Source organism: Tigriopus californicus, chromosome 10 (assembly GCF_007210705.1).
Source record: "Tigriopus californicus strain San Diego chromosome 10, Tcal_SD_v2.1, whole genome shotgun sequence".
Classification (NCBI taxonomy): domain Eukaryota; kingdom Metazoa; phylum Arthropoda; class Copepoda; order Harpacticoida; family Harpacticidae; genus Tigriopus; species Tigriopus californicus.
In genome coordinates, this window is record NC_081449.1 from 14,111,856 (window position 1) to 14,135,214 (window position 23,359).

Below are 23,359 nucleotides of genomic sequence, written 5' to 3' on the forward strand. Positions count from 1 at the left end.
GTAGAACTTGGGTGTCTGTGATGACTTGCTACTTGCCCTTTTCCCATCGAATCAAATCAAATTTCAAATTCAAGGTTGCCAAAATACGTGGAAAGTGGAAGGAAGCACCAGCCGATTCCATTGTGGCGCAAAAAGCTAAGTTTGAGCAAAAAGCAACCCTGGTTTGAAGGGAGAACAATCAGGGTTACTTCTTGAGGTTAACCAATGGGTTTCGGACATTCCAACAGTAATGTCATAGTCCATTGCAAATGTAAATGGGTAGCCCTAGACGCAGCCTCCCGTGATTATTGATTTGATCCCCATGCATCGCATCAGTAATGTTAACTGCACTAATGTCCTCATATTGACCTTGTTTTTTTGCTTATTTATATTGACGTGAAAAAACAAGGAAAATCAAATTTCCAATGGATTTAAACAAATAAAAAACAGCGAATGATTTCATATCAGCAAATAACTGCAAACAAACCAAAAAGAGAAACTGGAGAAAGAGTTGACTGAGGTTATATTTGACTGACATACTGCAATAAACACAAATTCTGGATTCGAATTGCTCTGAAGCCATTTCGCTAGTTGTAACTTTTTGAGAACAAAGTCTTCTACATTTTGGAGTTTTTGTCAGTGTTGGGGCGACATCCCTGGAATTTGGATTTGCCGCCAAAACGATTACGATGTTGACTTTATTTTCCTCCTGTCCACTTGTCTTTCCTCTTCCGGTCTCATGTTTATGTTTTGTGTTCGAGAATGCCCCCACCTTACCACGTGCGTGACACTCGTCTGGGTTACTATAATATATGTTTATTAATCTAAGACATCTTGTTGGCAGTGGACTATTTGATAATTGAGTTCCTGCAGTTACAGACAGAATTCCACCTCTCGAAATTGTGAATAAAATTTGGCCTCGCACGGATAAATTTCGATTATTTTTTTTCCGCGGACTTTCTTACTGGTACTGGAAATGGAATTCGCTATGGTTCACTGTGAAAGCAAAAATAAAGAATGTATTCATCATTGCTCTCATCTCACACATAATTTATTAATGACATTATTACTCCTTTCCATGCGTCTCGGCTTTGATTTTACTATTTCAGATACTTAGCCGTACTTAGCCCATGACCGTGGCGAAAAATCTGGAAACTATTTGAAACACTTGGAACCATAGTCAGAAAAGGCGAGAAAGCGAAATTGTAATTAATGGTAAAGAAATTTCGTTTTCCATAAATAATAATAGGGCAGCGCAAAACGGGCAAAACATATTTGAAGTAACTTAACAACCTTACAAAGATGTACTATATTCTAAGCTATGCTGCAAACCTCATGATATGATAAGTTCCGATCTGACCCATTGATGATTTTGTAAATGATTTTTAAATTGGCATTAATAAAGCTAAACGAGCTCAAAAGAAAGTAGTATTTGATTTAGATTACAAAGGACCAGTGATGGGCAGCATTGCTTTAAATGTTAAGTTTGTCAATTGTGAAATCATTACTAAAACAGTTATCTCCATTAATCTTTCATTTATTGCTCTTGACCAAAGTGTATACCCTCACTCATCACGCAACTGAATGTATTTAAACAAATGAATAAATATGAGTATGAGTATGTAAACTATAACGTAACCTTTTGCACTCTTGAAAGAAAAATCGACCTTATTTGGTGGCATTTTGAGACAATGAAAATATAATATTTTGCCCAAGGGAACTAAATATCTTCTCGACCCGTCAAATACTTCAGTCATCCTCAGCCTATCTAGTTGGTGCCCTTTATGCAGAATCAGGACTCTATTTGAACCAGTCTTTATCAATACGTGAGACTGGTGGGGATCGAGGCTTTTTTTAAAGGGAAATTGACTCCAAACTCGTCCTAAGTTGAAATCCTTGAAATGAAAAACCAATTTAGATGTTACATATAATCTGACACATAGTAGAAGGCACTAATGATATCGATTTCTTGGTACAACCAATCAATCTGAATGTTGCACGGGATGAATAAATGAATTGGATAATGTGCGGCATTATCCTTCTAAATGCGTGTTCCACCAAGTAACTGTGTGGCTCTTTGGTACTTGCATCCAGTGTAGCCACCTGAAAGTAAATATAACAATCATTCCGAATTACGAGTTAGCAAAAAATCAGCCATACCATTGAGAATGATGAAATCAATTAAAAGCTTCCAATTCGGCTCCTTGGATAACAGATCGGGATCTCCAATAATCAGCATCAACTCCTTAGCTCTCGTCACAGCCACGTTGAACCTTCGTTCACTTGTCAAAAACCCAAGGCTTGGGGCTTGTTTTGCATTGTTAAGGGCCGTTTCCAAACCCAAACTAGATCGAACGGTCGATATCAGAATGACACGCCTCTCTTGACCTTGGTATTCCTCAGTTGAGCCCACCATGATGCTCGTCTCCCCTAGGCGTTTTTTGATGTGCCGTACTTGCGACCGATAAGGCGAGATAATGCCAATTTCCTCATCCGGGAAAATCCAGCGTAGCTTGTCAATGTAAGTCAAGACCTCATTCACTTCTTGCGAGTTGAACAGGGACGTCGATTTTGGGTCCCGGGAATGGGCGCCGAGTACCCCGTGAAAAATTAATGGAAAGGCAGTTTTCAGGTAGAAATTATGAATTGGCTGACAGGCCACCAATTCGTTGTCGTAGAAGAGAAATGACGGCACTTCCAATAAGTCTTCGTGCGATCGAAAGTTCTTGACCAACTTGGTAATGAACCGGGGATCCAGCTGGTTTTTGGGGCCAGTTTTCTTATACACAGAGGAAGTCTTCATCAGTCTCTCCATCAGCGATATCTCAAACCTATAGTGCTTGGCAACTTCGGACTTAACCACCGGTCCCATTTGATAGGGATCGCCTGAAAGAACTAATAAGCTTTGGGAGTTCGTGGTCCTCGCGATGGCGAAAAGGGCCTCAGTTTCGGTTGATTGACCTGCCTCATCAATGAAAACGTGAGAAAACACGTAATTAGTCTGATTCTTTTTACGGCCTGGTGCATTAATCCATCCCGCCGAAGACAAAGTGGTCACAACAACGTGAAACTGACCAATCGATTTTTGCCACAACGGTGCAATGAGGGAAATATTTGCCAAGTTTGCTGGCAAGTTTTCTAATTTGTGAGTTCGCGACAAGCCTCGCATAATCGAGGCTTCAGGGATATTTTCTGACAATCTAACCGCCAAGAGATTAGCCGCAGTGTTGCTCGGAGCGCAAACCAAGATCTTGGCAGCTTTGTTTTGAAAAAAGACTTGGGAAATGGCCTCTACCAAGGTCACAGTTTTCCCAGTTCCAGGAGGTCCGAACAAAAGATAAGGATAAATGCCACTTGTTGCATTTAGAATACCATTCACCTGTAAAAATGAAACGTTGCTTTGAAAAAGTTGCGGCCAGGGACGTTTTTGTACTTACTGCAGCAAATTGCTCTTCGTTGTCGGCAATATTTTTGTTCAAAAGGTCCGTTTTGGTCAATTTGAATTGCGATGGAACTTTGACCGTCAAGGCCCCTTTAAGTGGAAACAGCCGGGCGATCCTTGATGTGGTCATTTCTTCGATACAACCATGGCCACGAATAAAGTTACTTCGGTTCAAGATGAAATTCACTCGTCGGCAAATCACGGCTCGACCCTTCGGAAACCAGTTATGGTTTATGAAAAAAACTCGGTTGCCTTCCACTGAGTATACAGTACTCATTTTGGCAGTTACACCATCGAAACTGATCTGAATTTCATCGTAGGGGTTGATTCTCGGGCGATTGTCCTCCACGCCATCCAGATACAAACAAGGTAGAATGCGCTTCGATTCGGGCTCTTCTTCATATGTCAAAGGAACGTCGAATCTGGCACATTTGTGCAACTCATCCTCTTCAGCATACTCTTGAGCATATAACAAAACGTGAAGAAAATTCTTGTACGTTGAAGGGTTCAACCCCGGTGCCATGAAAGTTTTGACACTCTTGCAGAATATCTTATCCTTAGGTTGTAATGGGCCTTCACTGAATTTGTTCTTAAAAAGCGGGGCAAATTGTGGCGGGTAGGTAAGGTCTTCAGGATTGATTTTGAACGACTGGATGTGGGTTTGCAAGCGAACCACGGGCGTGGTATTGACCACGCTTGATATGCTCAGCCTCTGAAATAATTGCTCCATGGTCTCGGCGGCTAGAACCTGGAAATGGAAAGTGACCGAAATTGTGTCGATTTCAGATATGTATGTTTCCAATTAGTTTAAGGCCTAAAGAAAGATGACGTTTAAATTATGGATATGGAGAGACGCTAAAGTGATATGTAAGAATCACTAAATTAAATTCAAATCTTAGTCTTGCTCCCGTTCAGCTAAATTAGGTTTTGACTCAACAACTTGAATAAAAAGGATCACTTTTCTAGTAAATAATACTTCGGGTAGAAATAAGGGAGATGACAAATTGCTTTTTGATTTGTCTCTGCACCACCTGATTTTGCCAATTTTCCGTTTTCCCCCAAAAAACCTGGAAAGATTTCATTATTTAAGGACTCATCGAGCCAATGAATCAAACACATCAAGTAATTGGCTCAATCACTTCGTCATTCTTTACAAATGAAAACTCTGTTTTTTCTTCATATTTATCTAAATCTCTAGACCCAATACATCCCTAATGAAACTGGCTTGCCTTCAGGTGAAACGATGTCAGTTTTTTATTTCATATCAATCTTACCAGAACTGGCTCGAATTTGACAATCCATATTTCTAAAAGTTCGTGGCAAAAAAAGACATGAAACCGAAAGAGAGAGGTACGGATATAAATAAAATTACTATATCTATCTAATTTCAGTGATGTAAAAAAAAGAAAATATTTTACATTGCTAAAGAAAAAGATTTCAGCTTAAGCTTTTAAAGGGAAAGAATACCTCGGGTACCTTAAAGAATACAATTTTACAACATAGTGCCATTTAGTGTTCGATCGCTCAATTAGTTTTGATTGCGCGATAGCTTTTGTTCATTTTCCAAAAAGAGGAAAAGTGAGTCACAAATATATTAGGTAAATTGAAAACGGGAATTATATGAGGAGTATTGTGTACCAAAATAAAAACCGAAGAGATACTGGTAACATATAGAACCAGAGTACCACTTAAGTCCTTCAAATATTAGGGATGTATATCAATTCTACGACAAATATGGCACTCACATCAATTGAACTCGATGAAACGAAGACAACTGCCTAGATTTGCACTGTCAACTAAAACCAGAAATAGGGTGAAAATTCCTCTGTTCGTTCGTTTCCCATGTTAGAAATTCCACCTGTGGGAGTTGCTTTGTTTACAACCATGATTCGCAAGGTGACCAGAAGGGGCGCTACTAGTAAAATTTAGTGCCAGTGAAAGACCGGGAAAAACCTTGGGGTTAGGACATCCCTCAGCACTAGTAAAATTGGATGCTTTGTTCGTTTTTGTACGGAGACTAAGTTTACCTTACAACGGAAGATGCAATTTTTCTTCAGGGGATTAGGAGCCTAGCTTTTAACTTGACTCAGCGATTGTGCGTTGTGCACTGACATCATGACGGCTCAGACTAGCGAGCGATTTTTTATCAGGATTCGATGGCGATCGTGGTGTCATGAATCATCCCTTTGTTTCTGTCTCTGATTTGTCAGGCATAATTATTTGTTAGTTCGTGAGTCAGAGCCTCTAAGCCCACAAACTGTTAGCTCATTCGCAGTTTTCAAAATGACAGCAAATTGGCTTAACGACTATCTTATCAAGCCATCATCAATTCATGATGTTGGCCATGGCAGGAATTTACCCGAATAAGTTGTGGGAACTTAACGTTTTCCTTATCTTCAGAACATGATGAGCAGGGCAATCCAAAACACCAAATGTATTATTTTTCACCTCTCCAATCTTTTTACATGATGGGAAGAGCTCAGAAAAAAGGTAAGACCTGAAATAAACTTTTTGTGGGAACATTATTTTTTACGAAATTTCCAATTTTCCCACATTCTTTATGGCATTTTTCCGAAGGCAAGCTACGGAACTACTGATGGGATCAAATATATAATCACGGGAGGTTGCGACTCTGGCTACCAATTTACATTTTCAATGGCATATGGCATCACTAGCGGAGCATGGGAAACCCGTCACAAAAAGTAACCCTGAGTTTTCTCCGATCAAACCAGGGTCACCTTTTTGGTCAAGCCTAATATTCTACGATACGCTAGAAACCGCCCGTGCTTTGACTTTCCTAGCTTTCTGGCGATCCTGATTTCGGAAATCTGTTTGATCCCATCACTAATTAGGGTTCAGCGGCCTTACGTCACAAAATACGAGCAAAATGTAAACAAGGTCTGTCATTGGTTGAAAGTGCGGGTAAGCAAAGTCAAAGGAGTGAGCAATCCCCGTCAAAGTTAAAAGACGATAGAGGCGAGAAATTCAAACTGAACGGAAATCGTCATTTCAAGGTCAAAGTTTCATATGTTTCAGTCAATAATTTTGTCAAAAAATATTACTATACGACATTTATGTAGCCGTTTCAGAATCAATCACAATTTGAATCCTTTTAGCATCATGCTCTGGGCTAGAAGGAAATAACGTTCAGACCAGTACATAACTTTCAAGCTAATGTCGGCAAATCCCCTATGTACTTCAGACTTGATGATTGCCCGATTGCAAAAAAAACTCAAAATTGCTCCCATGCTATATTTCAAAAGAGATTGTCACTTTTTCCATTTATTGATCATTTATCAAACAAAATTGAGTGGCTAAGATCAATACAACAAAAGAATATTTCACCTAACATGACTTTGCTAAAGAATTGGCCAAAAGCAAAATTAGTCACCCTTGGAAAATGATTAGTTTTTGAAGCTGTGAATATTTCAAGGGCTTCATGTAACCAGAAATATATTTAAAGAGTTATCCACAGAATTTGATGACAATTTGTAGGTGAATTAAACATTTTTTCTATGTCATTGGATGGTTGTTAGAGGAAAATTTGTGATTGAACTCAAAGGTTCATATCATTATGCATTCTCCGTCGTAGTTAGAAGAAGTCCTTAAAAATTCAGACAAGATGCCCGAATTTGAGAGACATAAAAGTCCTAGATTGTTCCTCTTAATTTGATGTCTCATTTAGAAGAGAAAATTATTCACTTTGCTCATTTTAACACCGTGACATGTTCTATTGGTACTAAAGGAGCAACATACCTAGACCTCTTATGAGAAAAGCGACACTTGGACAAGGACAAGCCAAGTGTCAACATCCTTTCAAATTCCCATATCTCTCCTACCCTCTACAACTATTGGCCTTCCACAAGGCAATCCACTATTGCCAATATTTTCAATTGTTATAAATTCGACCTTCCCAAAGCTCTCACACACCAAGGCCACACCATCAACTACTTTGCGGCAAAAAATCTCAACCTGGAGATGACCTAATTCTCCTTGCGTGGAATTGCTACTTGGCTTTTGCTACAAAAACTGACCTCTGGTCAACACCATCAAGACAAAGTCTGTGGATTTCCATGAAAACTGACTGCCTCCCACATCCTTTCATATTAACAAAAGTTAAGGATTAAACTTTGAAATCAGCCAAAAATGCCAAAAGGAGGTAAGAGCTAGGATTTTGACACCATCATTCCGACCCCTTTTCTCACACTCAATCATTAAGCACCAAAACTATGCATCCACCAAATGGGCTTGTTCATTCTAGGACTTGTCAGACTTTAGCTTGATCAAGATTTACCCAATAAGTATCAAGGAAATTTGCCAAAAGTAAATAAATTTCTTCAGCTCAAACCACCCAAACATGGCACAAATTGAAAATAAGATAATTATAGCAAGTGCATCTGCCATTATCACAATGAAGAATGTCATTTACTGCAGTCTGAGCTAAGGGAGAGCTAGGAGGAAGGACTTTGTTGAACTCAAGAAATTCAACAAGTTTGAACTTCATGATCTTCTCAAACACCTTCGCATTATTGGAAATGAGAGAAATCGGTTTATAGTTACTGGGGAGCGACTTATCTCCCCCTTTAAAATCGGAACAATATGAGCTACCTTCAGAGAAGAGGGAACTTACTCTGATCCAAGATGCAACGCATCAAGTATGAGAAAACAGGAGCAAGAATCTGTGAGCATCTCATCAGAAACTGAGATGTCACACCATCAGGGCAAGGAGAGCTTGAGAGTCTCAAGTCCCTGATGGCCTCTAAGCATCTTGATCTGTGACTACAAGATCATCTAAACGCTCAACTTGACTGACCTTGTCAATCTCAACAGACTCATCTTCAGAGCAATGAGCTGTTGCATCTGAACTCAGTGGGGTTGAAAGCACACTGGAGAACTGAACTCCAAGCATGTTAGCCATAGTCTCTACATTGCTAATGGCTTCCCCATGAACCTCAAAAGGCCCAACAGGGTGTTTTAGTTTTCTCTTAGAATTTGCATAAGAGAAAAAATGAGAAAAAAATGTCCAAATTTCTGGGTCTTTGGAAAAGGGTAAAAATAGCTCACTGCCGTGGAAATGACTTCAGATTATTGATAAGTTCTCACAGTTTTTAGTCTATACCCCCTTTAAAAGATAGATAAAGAGAAATACAGGAAACCTTCGCAATTCCCCAAATAGCTTGGAAAAGGTAGTTCACAAAAACGTCGTCATTTTGGCACTGTTGAAAAAGTTTGAATTGAATCAAAATTTTACCAAATTACCCAAATTTTTGAATTTCCCAAACAAATTAGCAAATTTCCAAATTAAGAGTCAATTTGATCCCATCAGTAGAGGGAGCTACTCTCGGTTTCCCGAGAGTTGCAGACCATGGAGTACGGTAGTAGTGGAGTGGAAAGCTCTCTGAAACCTCGCTAGAAGACGTTTCAGTTTTGCGTTACCTCCTAATCAAGTACCTGAACATGAAGATGGAATTCATTGAGCACATTGAACACTCTCTCAGTGGGGAATGCATCTGATTAGGAGGTAACGCCTAGATCTACAAAACCTCGCTAGAAGACGTTCGATCTTCGACCCAGCTTTCCACTCCACTACTGACGTACTCCATGTGCAGACCAATGGAAAATTTTAGGGTGGCCAGATCTATATAAAAACCGCCCGATCTACAAACATTGGGGTGCAAGTTTTGAAATAAGCCCAATATATCCATATGCTCTAGGGATGGAGGATTTCAGCTACATTCTTGAAAGGCCCAGTTTTCATATTGATTCAGAAAATCACCATTCCTAGTTTGCTCTTTTTTTAATTTCAAAATGTAGTTCTTGGGAATATAACCTGCTTCGTAGGGCAGGCCAAGTGAAGGAAATGCACGGAAAAATGTGGTCCGGCACCCTGGTTTTGGGCATTTTGAGGGAGGGAGAACTAATGGTGCGTCTACACGACAAATAATTCGGCAAATAATTAGCCATTTGACAAACATTGTTTGCCATTTCACAAGTATTTCACAAACATTTCTCGATTTGAACATGTTTAAAGTTTGTTTGCCAAAGAGCAAATATTTCATGGACGACAGCGGCCTCCCCAGCCCTTCCAACCAAGGTGTCCATTTTCAGCCAGTACAGAACTTGACTCTTTCGATCCATGATGGTTTATAACAAAGAAAAATGTATTGATTGTGGTTCATTTTGACACAGAATAACCCCAACTTAGAGTATGAAGAGGCCTGGAATCGTCAATCATTGTTCAAAGTCATCAGATGTCATCCCATCCCCTCTTAATGCAGTAGTCACACTTCCATCTCCTATCGAGCATTGAATAATGATCGATCCATCCACAGACCATATAATGACTAGATATCGCATAGCGCGAGGAAAAATGCGAACACTTGCCTTCATCAGCTGGTACATAAATTTTGGTGTACAGTGACTCATGCTTTTTCATCCGCCATCGTGGCCTGATTCAGAGTTAGCTTGTCACTGATAGCGTTCGTTGAAGGCCCAGCGATTGTAGGTCGTTACTACTAATCAGGCAGTCACCCTCCTCATTTTTGGTGTACAGAGTTGTTGACTTAAAATCCACTTTCCTCTGCACTGAGGTCGGGCCAATGCGACATCTAGTTGTTATATGATCTGTGGATCCATCCATCAATCAACCGACTCCGGAATCCGGATTCATCTCCTGCCGTTTAGATAATTAAGGCATTGACCCGAGTGAACCCACCCACCCTGGGCCTGTCCTGGGACTCAGCCCGGTCATGGACCCGGACCCGACCATGGTCCCGGCCCCTTCTTTTACATCCGTCTGTGAGCAAGACTTGAGCGAGCCAACCCAAAGTTAGATGGAAGGATTCCTTGACCTCGTCCAAAGAAGACTGATCCGATTCAAGTTGGATCAGATCATCAGAGACAACGGAATCATCGGCCCATACCTGGAGGTTCTTGGACGGTTATTAGTCAGCCCTCAGTCGTCACACACGCCCATAATTGGTCCTCTACGTACATACACCCTTGAGACCCCAGCCTCCAGACCAGCCAGCCACTTTGAGCTGCTCTTTCGTCCATTTCCCGTCCGCCAGTTTTAGCCATGAAAGCCAGATCAGTCAGATCTCAACGGACCGAGTCTTACCCACTGACATGTCGTCACTTTAAAGTTGCCCATGCCCATCACCGTCCCTGTGAAATGCCGTCTGTTCTTGTGGGTTGGTCCTTATTGGTTCTATAAAATTGAACTCTTTTTAGTCAATGCCATCTGTAATGTTAATTGCATATCAATATTTAAATTGTCTTTATTATGTTTAATGCTCTTACTATATTTGTGTTAACGTTTCTGACATAACCTTTGAACTATATATCCTTGTCATATTTCGACTCGTGCTCGGCTATTAAATAGTTAGTGCTACTCTTGGAGAACTGTTGTCCATTTATTCACGATTATAATGAGTTGGAAAATTGGTCTGGTTTTCGTTTCCAAACAATTGATTTATGATTTATAGTCAAAATGAATTTCGAAAACCTTCCGAAAAGCAATTTTTTATCAGAAGTGATTCATCAGTTGGCTTATGGTATAGTTCATAGAACGGGGCTAAACACGCCTTCAAGTAGTAATCGGTTTCAGCCAACATATGACCGCACAGATTGAAATGGCAAAATAAAGGACCTTTATGGAAAGCGAAACAACATTCTCATCATGATAGTGCCCATCGGTGTTTTTTTCAAATTTCATTCCTCAGTTTTCCTATGTTCATTATACTAATCATCTTGTTTAGCGTGCATAACATAAATATTGAAAGAAAGACCCATTGGGAAATGATACGATCACTTGCAAGTTTATCTGATTAGAAATCTACATCAAAATATTTGTCAAACCGTTTTGATCGGGTAGTTTCACGTGTAGACGGCTCAGAGATGAACTGTTTGTCAAATACCGAACATTTCCGAAATAATTAGGCAAACTTTGTGACAGAATGTTTCTCGTGTAGACGCACCATAAGACAAACAAACATCCCAGTCAATCCGTTTGATGAATTTTCAATAATCGAGTGATTTGAGTGAGCTGTGTTACAAAACCCAACAAAATCAGCATGTTTAGGAAAATTTCGATGAACCGCGCACTTTTGAATTGGCATAATACCTTCATGCTATTTGCCTAGACGAGCAAACACAAAGAAATAATGTCAAAATTCAATGGATGCACAGTGCGGCAGCTTGCCTGGGCATGTCTTTGATTTTGCTAACGCATGGAGTACGTCAGTATCTCCGTACTCCCGTACTCCATGGCTAACGTCACTCCTTCATGGACGCGTTCACTTGACAAGCCCTGTAACTTGAGAATTTCGTTTGATCGTTCAATGTCATTTTACGACCTTGGCTCGACCTTGCGGTTGATTATTCTTTTTCTTACAGGAAAAAAACCCAGGAAAATTGATCGGTCAATCGCGTTTTGCACCCAGTATTTATCTAGATTTGCCTTCAAGGCAAGGGCAACAGAAGAAGAAGTTCAAGTTGTTCAGACCTAACCATCTAGTCACGCTGACAGATGCTCGACAGTTGTCTAACCAAAAATTTGTTGAGACATGATCAGTGTTGAAATTCAAACTCATGTCCCTTTTATTGTAAGGCTTTGAAGGTAAGTACTAAGTAAATGCAAAGAGACAGTTGATGTGTATTCGCAATCTTAGTCGCTTGATGCATTCAAGGAGAAAGTACTTCGGTGTGTGGGTCCTTATTGAACTCGTCGGTTCCCCTTTGGTGGACAATGTTCACACACAAATGAACAGGATCTTTGTTTTTTTTTACGTTTGTTGTAGGGCTTATGCATTGAACTCATTAATATCAATGTACCCTTGAAACACTAATGACTTTCATAATGCCCGTGAATGTGGGTCTTCCCACCCCACGTTTGGTTAACCATTTCTATAAACTGCCATTCATGCTGAAAAGCAACCCACTGGTAATGTTTATGTCGGAAACTAAAGCACACAATAATGTGTGTTTTTAGAGTAAACTATTAAGACCATTCTTTATTAAGAATCCTTCAAGTCTCTGCTAATGTCAGCAATGTCGGAAACCGCTTTTTCTTTAGTATATGGCGGAAAGTGCACTGCAAAGAAACTGGCGACCGTGGCTGTTTTTAAGGATGTGGTTGTAGATTCAGATCCCTTATCCTGCTTCGGGAAGCATTGTTCTAAGATCTCCTGACATGCTGGACAAGTGGTCGGTATGATTTGTTGTAGATTCTCGTCTCGTGATCCTTGGCTCCTCACTCGAGCGTTTGTCGTGCATGTGCGACCTGCACGGAAAGATGCTTCTCAAGTGTGGAATCCGGGTCTTAAGAAGAGCATCGAGTTGGTCGAAGCAGTCCAACGACGTTCTTTGAAACAGACTGAAGGGCTTGTGGAATTGTCGGGACCATGAGAGGCTCCAACTCTTGGGCATCGATACCCTTCAGATCCGACGCGCCCGAGCCGATCTCCGCATTTTTCACAAAAGTTTCCAACTGGGGAACTTACCAAAATGTTGCGAGAGAGCGGGATCTAACGCCATCATCCGAACTCAAGGGGCCAAGAATGATCTTCTAAGAACTGAGCCAAGGCAAATTCATTTCAACCTTGTAGTATTCCTATTTGGAACTCGATTCCCCTAGATGTAAGAAATTCCCCCAGTCCAACAACCTTTCGCAGCTTTTTAATCTCCGACCGCTGCTCTGCTTTTTTAGAATAGTACTCTTTATGAATTTATTGCCGGGGCGAGAGGCAACGTGAAGTTATGATTTAATACATGTTTTTTTCTATTTTGAAGTTGATTTCCTTAAGCCATTGCTCTTACATAAGTCAATTGTGTTCAGAGTGGCAACAAACAATATACTCTATTTCTGCGACCAAACTAATGGGCAATAACATCGCAATACACATATTTCAAAACCTTCGGCCATGATTTTACGAACCCCGGCCAAGCACCTGCTAGAGATTGTTTTCTTGAGACTCACCATAATTGTGTATATATCCTATTCGAGACTAATCATAGGTCACTGTTAGGTTATCCAGATTTGGTATGGAATCTCCAGCCATTGTGGGTGTGCCTAACGTGAAGGGTCTCCGGGTCCGCGTCGGGGATATCGTAAGTCCGGCTCACTTGTGGATCTCACCCTCGACTTACGACTTGGAACAAAGCCGCACGATCCTGAAACCACTCTTGGATGCGGGCCCTCGATTGTCGAATTTGTTTGCAACCGATTCAGACCCTACTCATTACGACACCGACGACGACATTCAAGCTGGCCTCGTGGCTGTTCGTGCTCAGGTATTTGTCTAGGATTGAAAGCAATACGAGGAAAAATGTGAAGGAATAAGGGTGCAATCAGTGTTTGGTCAGTTGAAGAGGATATTTGGCGACGGGCAATTAGCAGGAGCCTTGAAAGGCCGTGTCCAGTGAGTCGAATGCAATAAGAGCACGCGGAATCGATCTTTTTTTACACTTGAGGCCTGATTCAAGGTAATAGGTTTGGAATCAATACTCTTTTGTAAGAGCAAGAAAAAAGTCAGGGTGGTGCGATTGCTGTACGTAGAATACTTTTTATGCAACTAGATCCCATTATGTCGTTTCTGCTTGCAACCAAACTCGAGGACATCATGATTTCATGTGACATTCGTTCACCTTGTTCCAAATCAAGCATTATGTAGTAACGTGAACACGAATTGAAGTTCTGCGTTAGCCATGTTTATTTTGAATAAAGTAAGAAAGTGTTTTTAAGGACTCGAGTTTTTGACTGGATTCGTTTGTTTGGTAAAATTCTAAAAAAAATTGAATGCCGCATCACTTCTATTGCTGAAGTATTTTGTTACATGACAATTGTATCGAAAGGGAAACATTTTGTTCAGAGAATATGCACAAGAAGGATTCAATTTGAGAGCCCACCTTGCACTACTTTTAAGATATATTTCTTGTAGACGAAAAACAATGGAGAGGTTTATCGTGGGCGAGTGATTCGTCGCTATACCCGCCGAAATGCAATTCTTTGTGATGCTTTCCTCATCGATATCGGAGAAACATGGACGGACTTGGACGTGAGAACGCAAATTCGTGTCATTCGGGATTCCAGGCTGATTCAAATAGAGCCCATGGCCGAATCGGTCTATCTTTACGGTTGGATACGACATAGCATCATTGCGCCATAGCATTGAAAATTGGATTCCGGAACACTACCCTCTAACGTTTCTTTTTTTTCTTTCTTTCATTCAGGATTAGCGCCCACATCTCAGGATTTAGACTACTCGCTCCCTCCGTCTCAATCTTTGGTTCGCACCTTGGCTTCCCAATGGAATGAAGTGGCCTTGGATTTAGTGACCAAGATCGTGAGATCGGCCACGGATCTTCGTCTGAACCTGATCAGTCAACCCCGTGCTGAATCTTCGGATAGCTTGAGTGGGGACATCTATTTTTCGATCCAAGCCGTAAGCGATCGGCGAGCCATTTTGGCATCACTTCAGCGCAATTGTCCAGGCATCTTGGCTCATTTCTTCCGTTCGGACGATTATTACAGTCTCCGCCAACTCCTTTTGACCTTGAACTTTTGTGTTGATCTCGGCGATTCTCTCCCAAAGACCAAGGTAATACGACGTTTTAATCGTGATTATCTTGTAACGAGCTCAATTCAATTCCTCCTCCCCAGAAAGTTGGAAGTCGGTTGCCAAAACTACCGGCATCCGTACCGAATACTCGGGTGGATCCGAATTCGGAAATGGATGCGCAGGACTCCAATCCCATTGAATACGATGTAGCCCCATCTCAACAAGATCGATCTACTCTCGAAGATTGGATCACTACCAAAAACCTTGACGTGGAAGAGGACATTTGGGATGACATGAATGAGATCACACCAGACGACGATCCACTTTTCTCGCAAGACCAAGGTGAACATGAAGTCGCCGAAAGCAGCCTTGTAGCGTCCAAGACATCTTCACGTGGTCGTGGTGATCGAAGAAAGCGAGCGGCCTTAGAATTGTCGAAAACTTCAAGTATTTTCCCCAGGTTCAGCCCTTGACAGTTGACTTGAAAAAATTCTCATGTACAACATTTCTACCATAGATGACTCGGAGGAAAGACCTGGGAAGCAGGCGAGTATCCAAAAGCCACAAATCCAGGACCTTTCCCAAGCATGGAGCCAAGTTCGGAAAGAATTGCCAAGGACTTCACGATCCCCCGCAGGTGTAAGTTGAATGGCTTGCATTGGGTTTAAAAACAGCTGGATGTTTAAAATATCACAATTGTTAGTTCCTACAGCCCAGAATGGCAGGTGGTGTGGATGTGGGGAAATTCATTCAAGGGCTAAAAGAGAAGATGAACGCCAAAAAGAATAAACCTTCGCAGAGTGACGACGAGGTCTCTTCGTTTTACGACGCTCAGTCTCAATTTGAGGGAGAGTCTGAGAGTGAAAGGTTCAGTTCGTGTCTTGATAAGTTTGCCATTCCTGAGCGAACCGAACCTGATGGGTGCAAGAGCCACGATTCATCTGTGGCCAGTTCCAAAGTGATCCCAACCACTCCGGATTTCCCACAACCAACGGCACCAATCTCCCCAAGTCAGCGCTTGGTAGCGCAGGATGAATCTGCCTCGTCAGAGCTGGATCTCAATCATTCCCAGTCTTCCAATGCATCTTCGAAGCCTTCCACGGGTTTGAGTCTACTCAAAAGTAGATTTCGCGAGAAGAAACTGTTCAAGACCTCAGCCGGTCCTTCGTCCCCTGCCATTTCCAATCATCCCCCATCCGTTGAGATATCGTTTGACGTGCCTTTAGATCTGGATCTGGAGACGCGTCTTCCAGATCCCTTGGTGACTAATCCCGCCGATGTCTCGTACCCTTGGGAAACGATCGTTCACAACCCGTTGAATGCCCGACGGAAATCCGTGTCACCTTGCCAAAATGCCGCGGACATCCGGAAGTGGTCCCGTGAATTCGTCATGTGCTTGGACCAAGCCCGCATGGCCACGCCTACTGGGATTCAAAAAGGTTGTCGTGAGCGCGGGTAGAGCGTTCATTTCCAGTCTCGTTCACGCGCACTTGCCTTTTTGCTCTCTTTCTAGTGATGTGGCCGCTGGTGGTGGACTTGAAGTCGGTGGTGGCCATCGGCAAGAAAGAGGTGACCACATGCGGGTACTTGATCCCTCTGATTTATAGCTTGAGCAATAATAAAAAAGATTACCCCGCTCCGGCTGAAGGGCCTTCATGTGTGATCCTTTGCCCGAGCCATTCCGTGGTCGAGCGCGTGTGGAAGACCCTCAGATGGTTGACCCAGGATGTGCTTTTCGTCCGAGACGAGATTCTCGTCAACGTCGTCTTTGAAAACGAACACAAATTGACGGCACTCTTGGCCAATGGTAAGAGACAAAGTTGGATGATGCTTATGAATCCGTGTTTCATGAGAGATTCATCCGTCTTCAGGCTGTGATGTACTGATTACCACGCCTCCGAGCATCTTTAAGTGCGTTGAGGAAATCAAGTCGACCAACTTCATGCGTTGTTGTCATCTGGTTTTCGAGGAGTCCGATCTCATCTTTGAGGAGTTCCAGATGGAAGTCCTGGCCATAATGTAGCACGCTAGAGCGGCTTTGGTCAAAAACGATGAGCTCTTTGGACAAACCATCGTGACGAGTGAGCGATGGATGGCCAGTGTGGGTGCATTTCTGGCCAAGTTCTTTTTAGACATGAACCTGGTGGGTCCGACGATATGTGTTGGCAATCCCATGGAAGCGGCCATTTACGGACGGATCACGCACATTGCTTCCTTGTTCCAAGACCAAGAGTATAAACTGAGGGCTCTCGTGGATATCGTGAGCAAATATCGAGGCAAACCCGGTCAAACCCTTCTGATCATTTGTCAGAATGCGGTCACGGCTGCCCAAGTCAAAGCGCATCTCCTCTCTCGGCTACAACTCAAATCTTGGGTCATCGACGAGAGCATGAAAAACGAACACGAGTTAAACGAAGTTTTAGAGACTTGGGCCCAGGTCCAAATGGGTCAAGCGAATTTGTATCCGTTGATTGTCACCGATCTCGCCGGATCACAATCCAGTGGCTTCGCCAATGTCATCATCCATTTCGACGTGGCTACCTCCAAAGAGCGTCTTAGACACAGGTAGGACCGATTGGATGATTCCCACCTACGAGTACGTTCAAAACATTCTTGGAATTGAGCAATCTGTTTTGTTTTGGTGGGGGCTAGGTTTTGGTACCTCTCGGATTATTTTGGAAATTTCTACCAGAGCCAAGACGACCCCAAGGCTAAGAAGAGTCATGCAACCGTGCACATGATGCTCACCCCGAGCAACGTGAACGAGATTAATACGCTGTTCCAATTCTTGAAGCGATCCAACCGGAATCGAGTCCCGAAAAGTCTGTCCGAGTTCTACCTCAAGGTCATGTCCAATCGAGCCAAGAACAAGGTGCATCGCTCGCTTTGTCAAGAGCTAAAAGCCTTGGGGCGTTGCAAGGTACGAATTGGGAAGGTTAATTGGATGAATCAACTTTTCTATAATAGGAGATTCATAATAAGAGACGCCGGCAAAGAGATCAACCTGTTTTGCCATTTAAAGGAATTATGGCGATGCCCGTTTCGACATTATTTGTTGAAAGAGGTCGACTTTGATGGCAATCCGTTCCCGAGGGCATCCATCATTTATTTTGAGGTCACGCAAGTGCTCTCACCAATCCGTAATCTCGTCAAAATCAAGCAAATCCAAGAATCCGGGGCGAAGAAGCGTCAAGATTTCATTGCGGTAAGTCAATGTGAGTGTGTCCATTTCTATGCCCTCACTAAGTCTCGTTTGTTTGGCCACTCATAGAATCCGAGCAAATTGAGTCGCAAGTTGTTTCTGCTCAAGAGAGCTCAATTGGAAATCATCCCGGATATCAAGATCCTCCTCGAATCTGATACCCTCAAACATGGCCAATTGTTCCTGATGGAAGACGAAGGCTTCTTTCAACGCATTGAAGTCCTCTCTTTCCGCTCTCCCAACGAGTTCTCCTTGGCCTTGCAGGTATTCTTTTCTAGTTGAATTTTTGAGTCAAGAAGGATTCCAAATTGAACTGACAATAACATGGTTCATCGACCACGCTCTTAAGGTCTGGTTGGTGGATGATGGCTTGATCCAAGAGAGAATAGATCCGCTCATGTTCAAGCTACCCGACGAGTATTCTGAGGCTCATTATCCTCGTCAATCACACGAGTTGATCTTGGCCAATCTCAAGCCTCCGTTGAAAAACTTAGAGTGGCCTCTAGATGCCATAAACTTGAGTGAAGATCGATTGTATCCTCCAGAGATCCTACATTACGAGGATGGAGACGAGGAATTCGACGGGAACGCCAAGATTTGTCGTTCCAAAGTGATCCTGGGGCTGCGCAAAATGGTTTGGGTGAAACAGATCCAATTGTTGGAAAAGTTCACGGTCAACCTCAAATGGTCGTGTGTGGGAGAAATGCGGGATTTATTGCTCAAGAAGAACTTGGCCATTCAAGAGACTGAGCTCACGGAAAAGCTCGACCAACTTTGCTTCAAAGCCGGAATACCCGGGCCAATTCTGGACTGCAACGCTAACAACGAGAAACAACAGTCCACGTGAGTCCATTTGTAACGATGTCAATTCCAAGTGCTTTAGATGTGAGCTCAATTGGCTAATGCGTCTTCCAGGAAACCCAAGTTGATATCGGAACAACCCTTGGTATTACGTTGGGCCTTCTTTCCCACGGCCTCGGAAGTGGTTTTGATCACTCATGTCAATTCACCTGATTACTTTCATGTCACGCTTGAGAAGTTCTCCAAACAGTTAGACCAGCTTGAATTGGACTTGAAGAAATTGGTCGATGATAAAAAGGTCAAGGCTATTCAAGGATCTCCGGAATTAGAAAAGGTTTTCATTCACCGGGATAACGAGAGTTGTGCTCGAGTCCAAGTCTTGGACAATTCCAACGAAGACAAAGTGTTGGTGCTTTTCGTGGACTCGGGGTTATGTAAATTGGTCAAAGTTGAGGACCTCTTCCCCATTCCGAGAAATATGGTCGAGATTCTGCCTTTTCAAGCCATTGAGTGCGCTTTTAACAACATTTTGCCTCTGAACGAGGATTGGGATCGGAGTGCGAGTGAATATCTCCGCCAACAAATCTTCTTGAAAGAAACCCTTTTACCTCAACCTTTCTTTCTGATTCCGTTTCTGAAAGGGGAGTCCGATTACACTGGTAAGAGCTGGAAATTAGGGTTGTTTGAATTGGTAAAGCATTGCAATGCATTGCCGTTATGTTTTTCAGATTGTAATCAATATCTAGTCTCTATGACCTCGACGGTCAGTCACAAGGTCTTAGAAAACCGACTGGTGAGTAAAGGCTGGGCTCAATTTGAAGATGAGATGAGGAAGCTGCCAGACTTTTCGAATTTCGATGACGCGGTTGAGGAAGAAGAAGAAGCAAACTCGGACGCCATCGATGAAGCTCTTTTCCAACGTAGGATCGATCCCGAGGAATTTGATTCTGATGAAGTGGACATCCTCCCGCCCAAAATAATGGAGAGGCAGAAGAAGGCCAAAACGAGTGGCTTTCCCGAGCTCTCTGGTCCACTTGGACCGGATAGTTGGCGACCGCTTCCGAGCTTAGAATTGACCCCTGATTTGCCCTCTTTGGCCGTGTCTCAAGGGGAATTTCAGACCAAGTTGCCGGCTCTGGTACTCTGGTCTCAAGATCGAACGGATGTTCTGGTTTTGAAGGTTAATCTTCAACTTGACGGGAAACTTCACGAGAACAACGTGTTCGTTCAGATCCACCCGCAAAGTGTGGAGTTCTCCTATTTGGAGGTGATCTTGGGACAAGAGCCTCGGTTGGACGAGTACGTGGTTCACAAGTTCCCGCAAGCCCTCCATTTATTCGGTGTGGTTGATCCAGAAAAAAGCGAACTCTCGTTTGGATCCACGTCGATCATGTTGACCCTCAAAAAGACGGTCATGTGTTCCTGGAAGTGTTTGGCCACTCTAGACGGAAAGAAGGTGTCGTATTCTTGGCTCAAATCTGACCTCGATCATTTCGATACGGATTCCGAGGACGATGGCAGTGAGGATGAGCATCGGATGAGGGCACAAAAATCCGAAACCGAATTGGAATCCGCTCAAAGTATCCCCCAAGAACCGATCAAAATCAAGACCTCGGATGAAATCGATCAGGTCTACGGTCATGATCTCAAACCTGCAGGCTATTCCTCGGATGAACCTCGACGCTCTTCATCGAAATCCATGTCCGAGGAAAGTGAAGGAGACGGCTTTGAGCCGACCAATCCATTGCCAATGCGAAAACGCCCCTTGGAACAAAACCCGGATGTGTATTAACGAATGTATTGGAGACCAATGAGAATATCGCATCTTTTAGTAAGGCTATTAATATATTCATATGAATTTTCTAGAATAATCGTCATAAGGTTTTTTTTTCCTCAACATTTGACCCTTATGTTGTTGTTCATGGGAAGAATACTTGGGTTGATAGTAGTTGACAGTGTCGTCAATCGTTCGATGCGAGTTCTCGCGAGTACAACTGTACGCATTGCCATGAATGCTGCCTCAAGGACAGCATTCATCATCACTGAGGCAATCTCCGAAGCGTACAGTGCCTTATCTCATGGGGGTAATTTCTCCTCCACAATCTCCACACCTTGATCCGGGTGTGACAGGAATCCTGGTTTGGGACGACGCTGACGAGCTGATCTCGCCCTTAGATCTGACATCTGAGGAACGCACACCCCTTGGTTGATCAAAGCGATCCATTCGGGAGAGCCCACGGGCGGCACTTCGTCTCGATGTCGCTGGGTTAAGAAATGTTTGGGCAAATCGCCTTTGGCCTGGAATTTCTTGAAGCAAAGCGGACAGAAGTAGGGCCAATCGGATTCAGGCCGATGGGACAGGAGATGCTTCTTGAGAGCGCTACTCGTGGACAGGCCTTTACCACATTCCGGACAGGAGGCCTTGAGATTCGGGTGATGATTGCGGCGAATATGCGAGTCCAACGATCGCTCCCGTTCAAAGATGGCACCACAGCCGTGTGGACAAGGGAAAGTTCCGACCTCATCCGAGGCATTGGCCGTGACCGTGGTGGCTTTGGATTGACCACTGATGGTCACGAAAGGTTTATACGCATACTTCCGGACGGTTGAGCTGGCCTTTTTCCGTTGGGCCAATCGCTCCACGTGCGATTGGTGCACCCACTTTCCACGGTGAATCACAAGGCCATTCGCTGGCGGAACCGGAATCGGGGGAGGCAAACAATTTAGATTTAATGTGAGTCCGCGCGGACTATCCTCAGGGGGATTCAAATGGGAGGGCGGTAACCAATGGGGATCAGACGGGGGTCCTAAGGGAATATCCGGCAACTCGTCCCGGTTGACATGGACCTGGCCTGACCAGGTGGGTTCCAAGCAATTGGAAGGGCCGGGAACGGGCACTAGCTCCTCCTCCCTCTCGTCGTCGTCGTCGACATCGATGATCTCGACCTCGACCGGCAGACGATCTAGGGTGGAGGGCAATGACGATTGAGCACGGGGATGATGCACCGAAGGACTGGATTTTTTGGCCACCACCTGTGGAGCCGTGGGAATAACCGGACGGACCGAGCCAGTTGAACGCCCCAGGGTTTGGCGTCCCGTGCTTTTGGCCACAATCACGGGTGCTTGGGGGATGCGGATGGCTGGGCTAGCTATCTTGACTGACATAGGCTGACGGCTACTCGATTTCTTGGCCGTCGCTACCTTCTTGATTTTGGGCGATGGAGGTCGATCAGCTAGATCCACCCAATCGACCAGGGGGGCGGGGGAAGTGGTTCTTGAATCCGGTGGCGATAACGGGGCGGAGTAACCCTCGATCAACGACCCTGCCCGTTGCTCGCACCCCTGCTGGGCTACCCCGTCCTTGGGGGCCGACGACCCCCTTGACTCATGACCCGGCGAGGTCCGCTTTCGGTCGTTGACCCAACCCGATGAAGGGCAAGAGGCGTGGGAGGTGGAGGGTCCCCTCGATCCGCCCCCGCTTCCAGGCTGATCGTCGTCAAAACTCATGGTGTCCGACTGACCCGCCCATGGGCTGGTGGCCTCATGGTCCTCGGGTAACGTGATTTGAGCGTCGATTTTGAGCACATTCTCCAAGAGCTCTTTGACAGCGGGCACGTCCCGTTGGGTGAGATAGAGACGGCCCGTGTACAAGAACTTGAGCACCACCTTCATGGTGTGGAGTTGGACTCCGGGCAGGATGAGGGTCACCTCGGAGTGGGGCCAGCGGGCCGGCGTGTCGAGCATGAGTTGGCGGAGGAAGGCGGATTGGGCGCCCAACATGAATTGGTGGGCGGACATGCGGCCGTTGTCGCAGACGAACTTCAAGTCTAGGTGGTCCCGCCTCCGGCCGATTTCGTTGAGGAGGCCCCGAATCTGACCGTATTGACCCAAGAGGATACTGCAGCAGCCAGGAGGTTGTCCTCGAGGACGCGCCTCCTCGGGGGGCGTCTCGACGGTCTTCAGGCCTGGGGCCTGCATGGGCGGGTGGTCCTGGTCGTCTTTCTTTTCTTCTTTGGGCGCCTCCACGGACCCCATGCCCGCCCGCATGGACATGCTCCGCCTGCCTCTCAATTCTGTGTTGTGGTCTGCCTTGGGCCAGGCTTCCGCCCTGCTTGAGGACCAGGATGAGCAGTCGGTCCACTCAGTCCACTGAGTCCTTCCCCCGGGAGAGTCAGAGCGGAAATCAGGTCTTTGTGTTAATCCGAAATGAACAACAAACTAAGGTTGCGTGAGTTTTGTAATTAGGTTGCCCAACGACCCATCCATCCTACCACGGTGCCCAAATCCATTAATTTAGAAAAATGGAAGAGGGGAGCAAAATGGTATCTCGTATTGAATACAGCAAGACCGGGGCTGACCGGGGCTGTTTGAAGA

The 23,359-nt window shown here is 44.1% G+C and overlaps 4 protein-coding genes across 6 annotated transcripts; 2 read left to right on the top strand and 2 right to left on the bottom strand.

Moving 5' to 3' along the window:
* Positions 1-1,892: 1,892 nt before the first annotated feature.
* Positions 1,893-13,418, bottom strand: LOC131889694 (putative helicase MOV-10). Its single transcript, XM_059238854.1, has 4 exons — positions 13,401-13,418; positions 3,417-4,169; positions 2,140-3,358; positions 1,893-2,082 (listed from the first exon to the last, which is right to left on the bottom strand). The coding sequence occupies exons 1-4, from the start codon at positions 13,401-13,403 to the stop codon at positions 2,021-2,023; spliced, it is 2,037 nt and encodes a 678-aa protein (XP_059094837.1). The 5' UTR covers positions 13,404-13,418; the 3' UTR covers positions 1,893-2,020.
* Positions 11,744-17,005, top strand: LOC131889693 (uncharacterized). Of its 3 annotated transcripts, none has more exons than XM_059238851.1 (9): positions 11,744-12,041; positions 13,450-13,714; positions 14,362-14,557; positions 14,654-15,021; positions 15,084-15,429; positions 15,500-15,621; positions 15,686-16,421; positions 16,496-16,789; positions 16,854-17,005. In XM_059238851.1, exons 2-9 carry the CDS (start codon positions 13,466-13,468, stop codon positions 17,003-17,005), a joined length of 2,463 nt encoding a protein of 820 aa, XP_059094834.1. In that variant the 5' UTR covers positions 11,744-12,041; positions 13,450-13,465. The 3 variants fall into 3 exon arrangements, with proteins under 3 accessions (XP_059094834.1, XP_059094836.1, XP_059094835.1); XM_059238853.1 differs by having other exon boundaries at positions 11,747-12,041; positions 15,695-16,421; XM_059238852.1 differs by lacking the exon at positions 11,744-12,041 and having other exon boundaries at positions 13,421-13,714.
* Positions 16,924-20,856, top strand: LOC131889692 (putative ATP-dependent RNA helicase TDRD12). Its single transcript, XM_059238850.1, has 7 exons — positions 16,924-17,547; positions 17,635-17,902; positions 18,005-18,187; positions 18,254-18,448; positions 18,534-19,027; positions 19,100-19,644; positions 19,714-20,856. The coding sequence occupies exons 1-7, from the start codon at positions 17,075-17,077 to the stop codon at positions 20,775-20,777; spliced, it is 3,222 nt and encodes a 1,073-aa protein (XP_059094833.1). The 5' UTR covers positions 16,924-17,074; the 3' UTR covers positions 20,778-20,856.
* Positions 20,857-21,061: 205 nt separating this feature from the next.
* LOC131887617 (zinc finger and BTB domain-containing protein 49-like) lies at positions 21,062-23,038 on the bottom strand. The gene has a single exon (XM_059236248.1). The coding sequence runs from the start codon at positions 23,036-23,038 to the stop codon at positions 21,062-21,064; it is 1,977 nt and encodes a 658-aa protein (XP_059092231.1).
* Between the last annotated feature and the right edge of the window lie 321 nt (positions 23,039-23,359).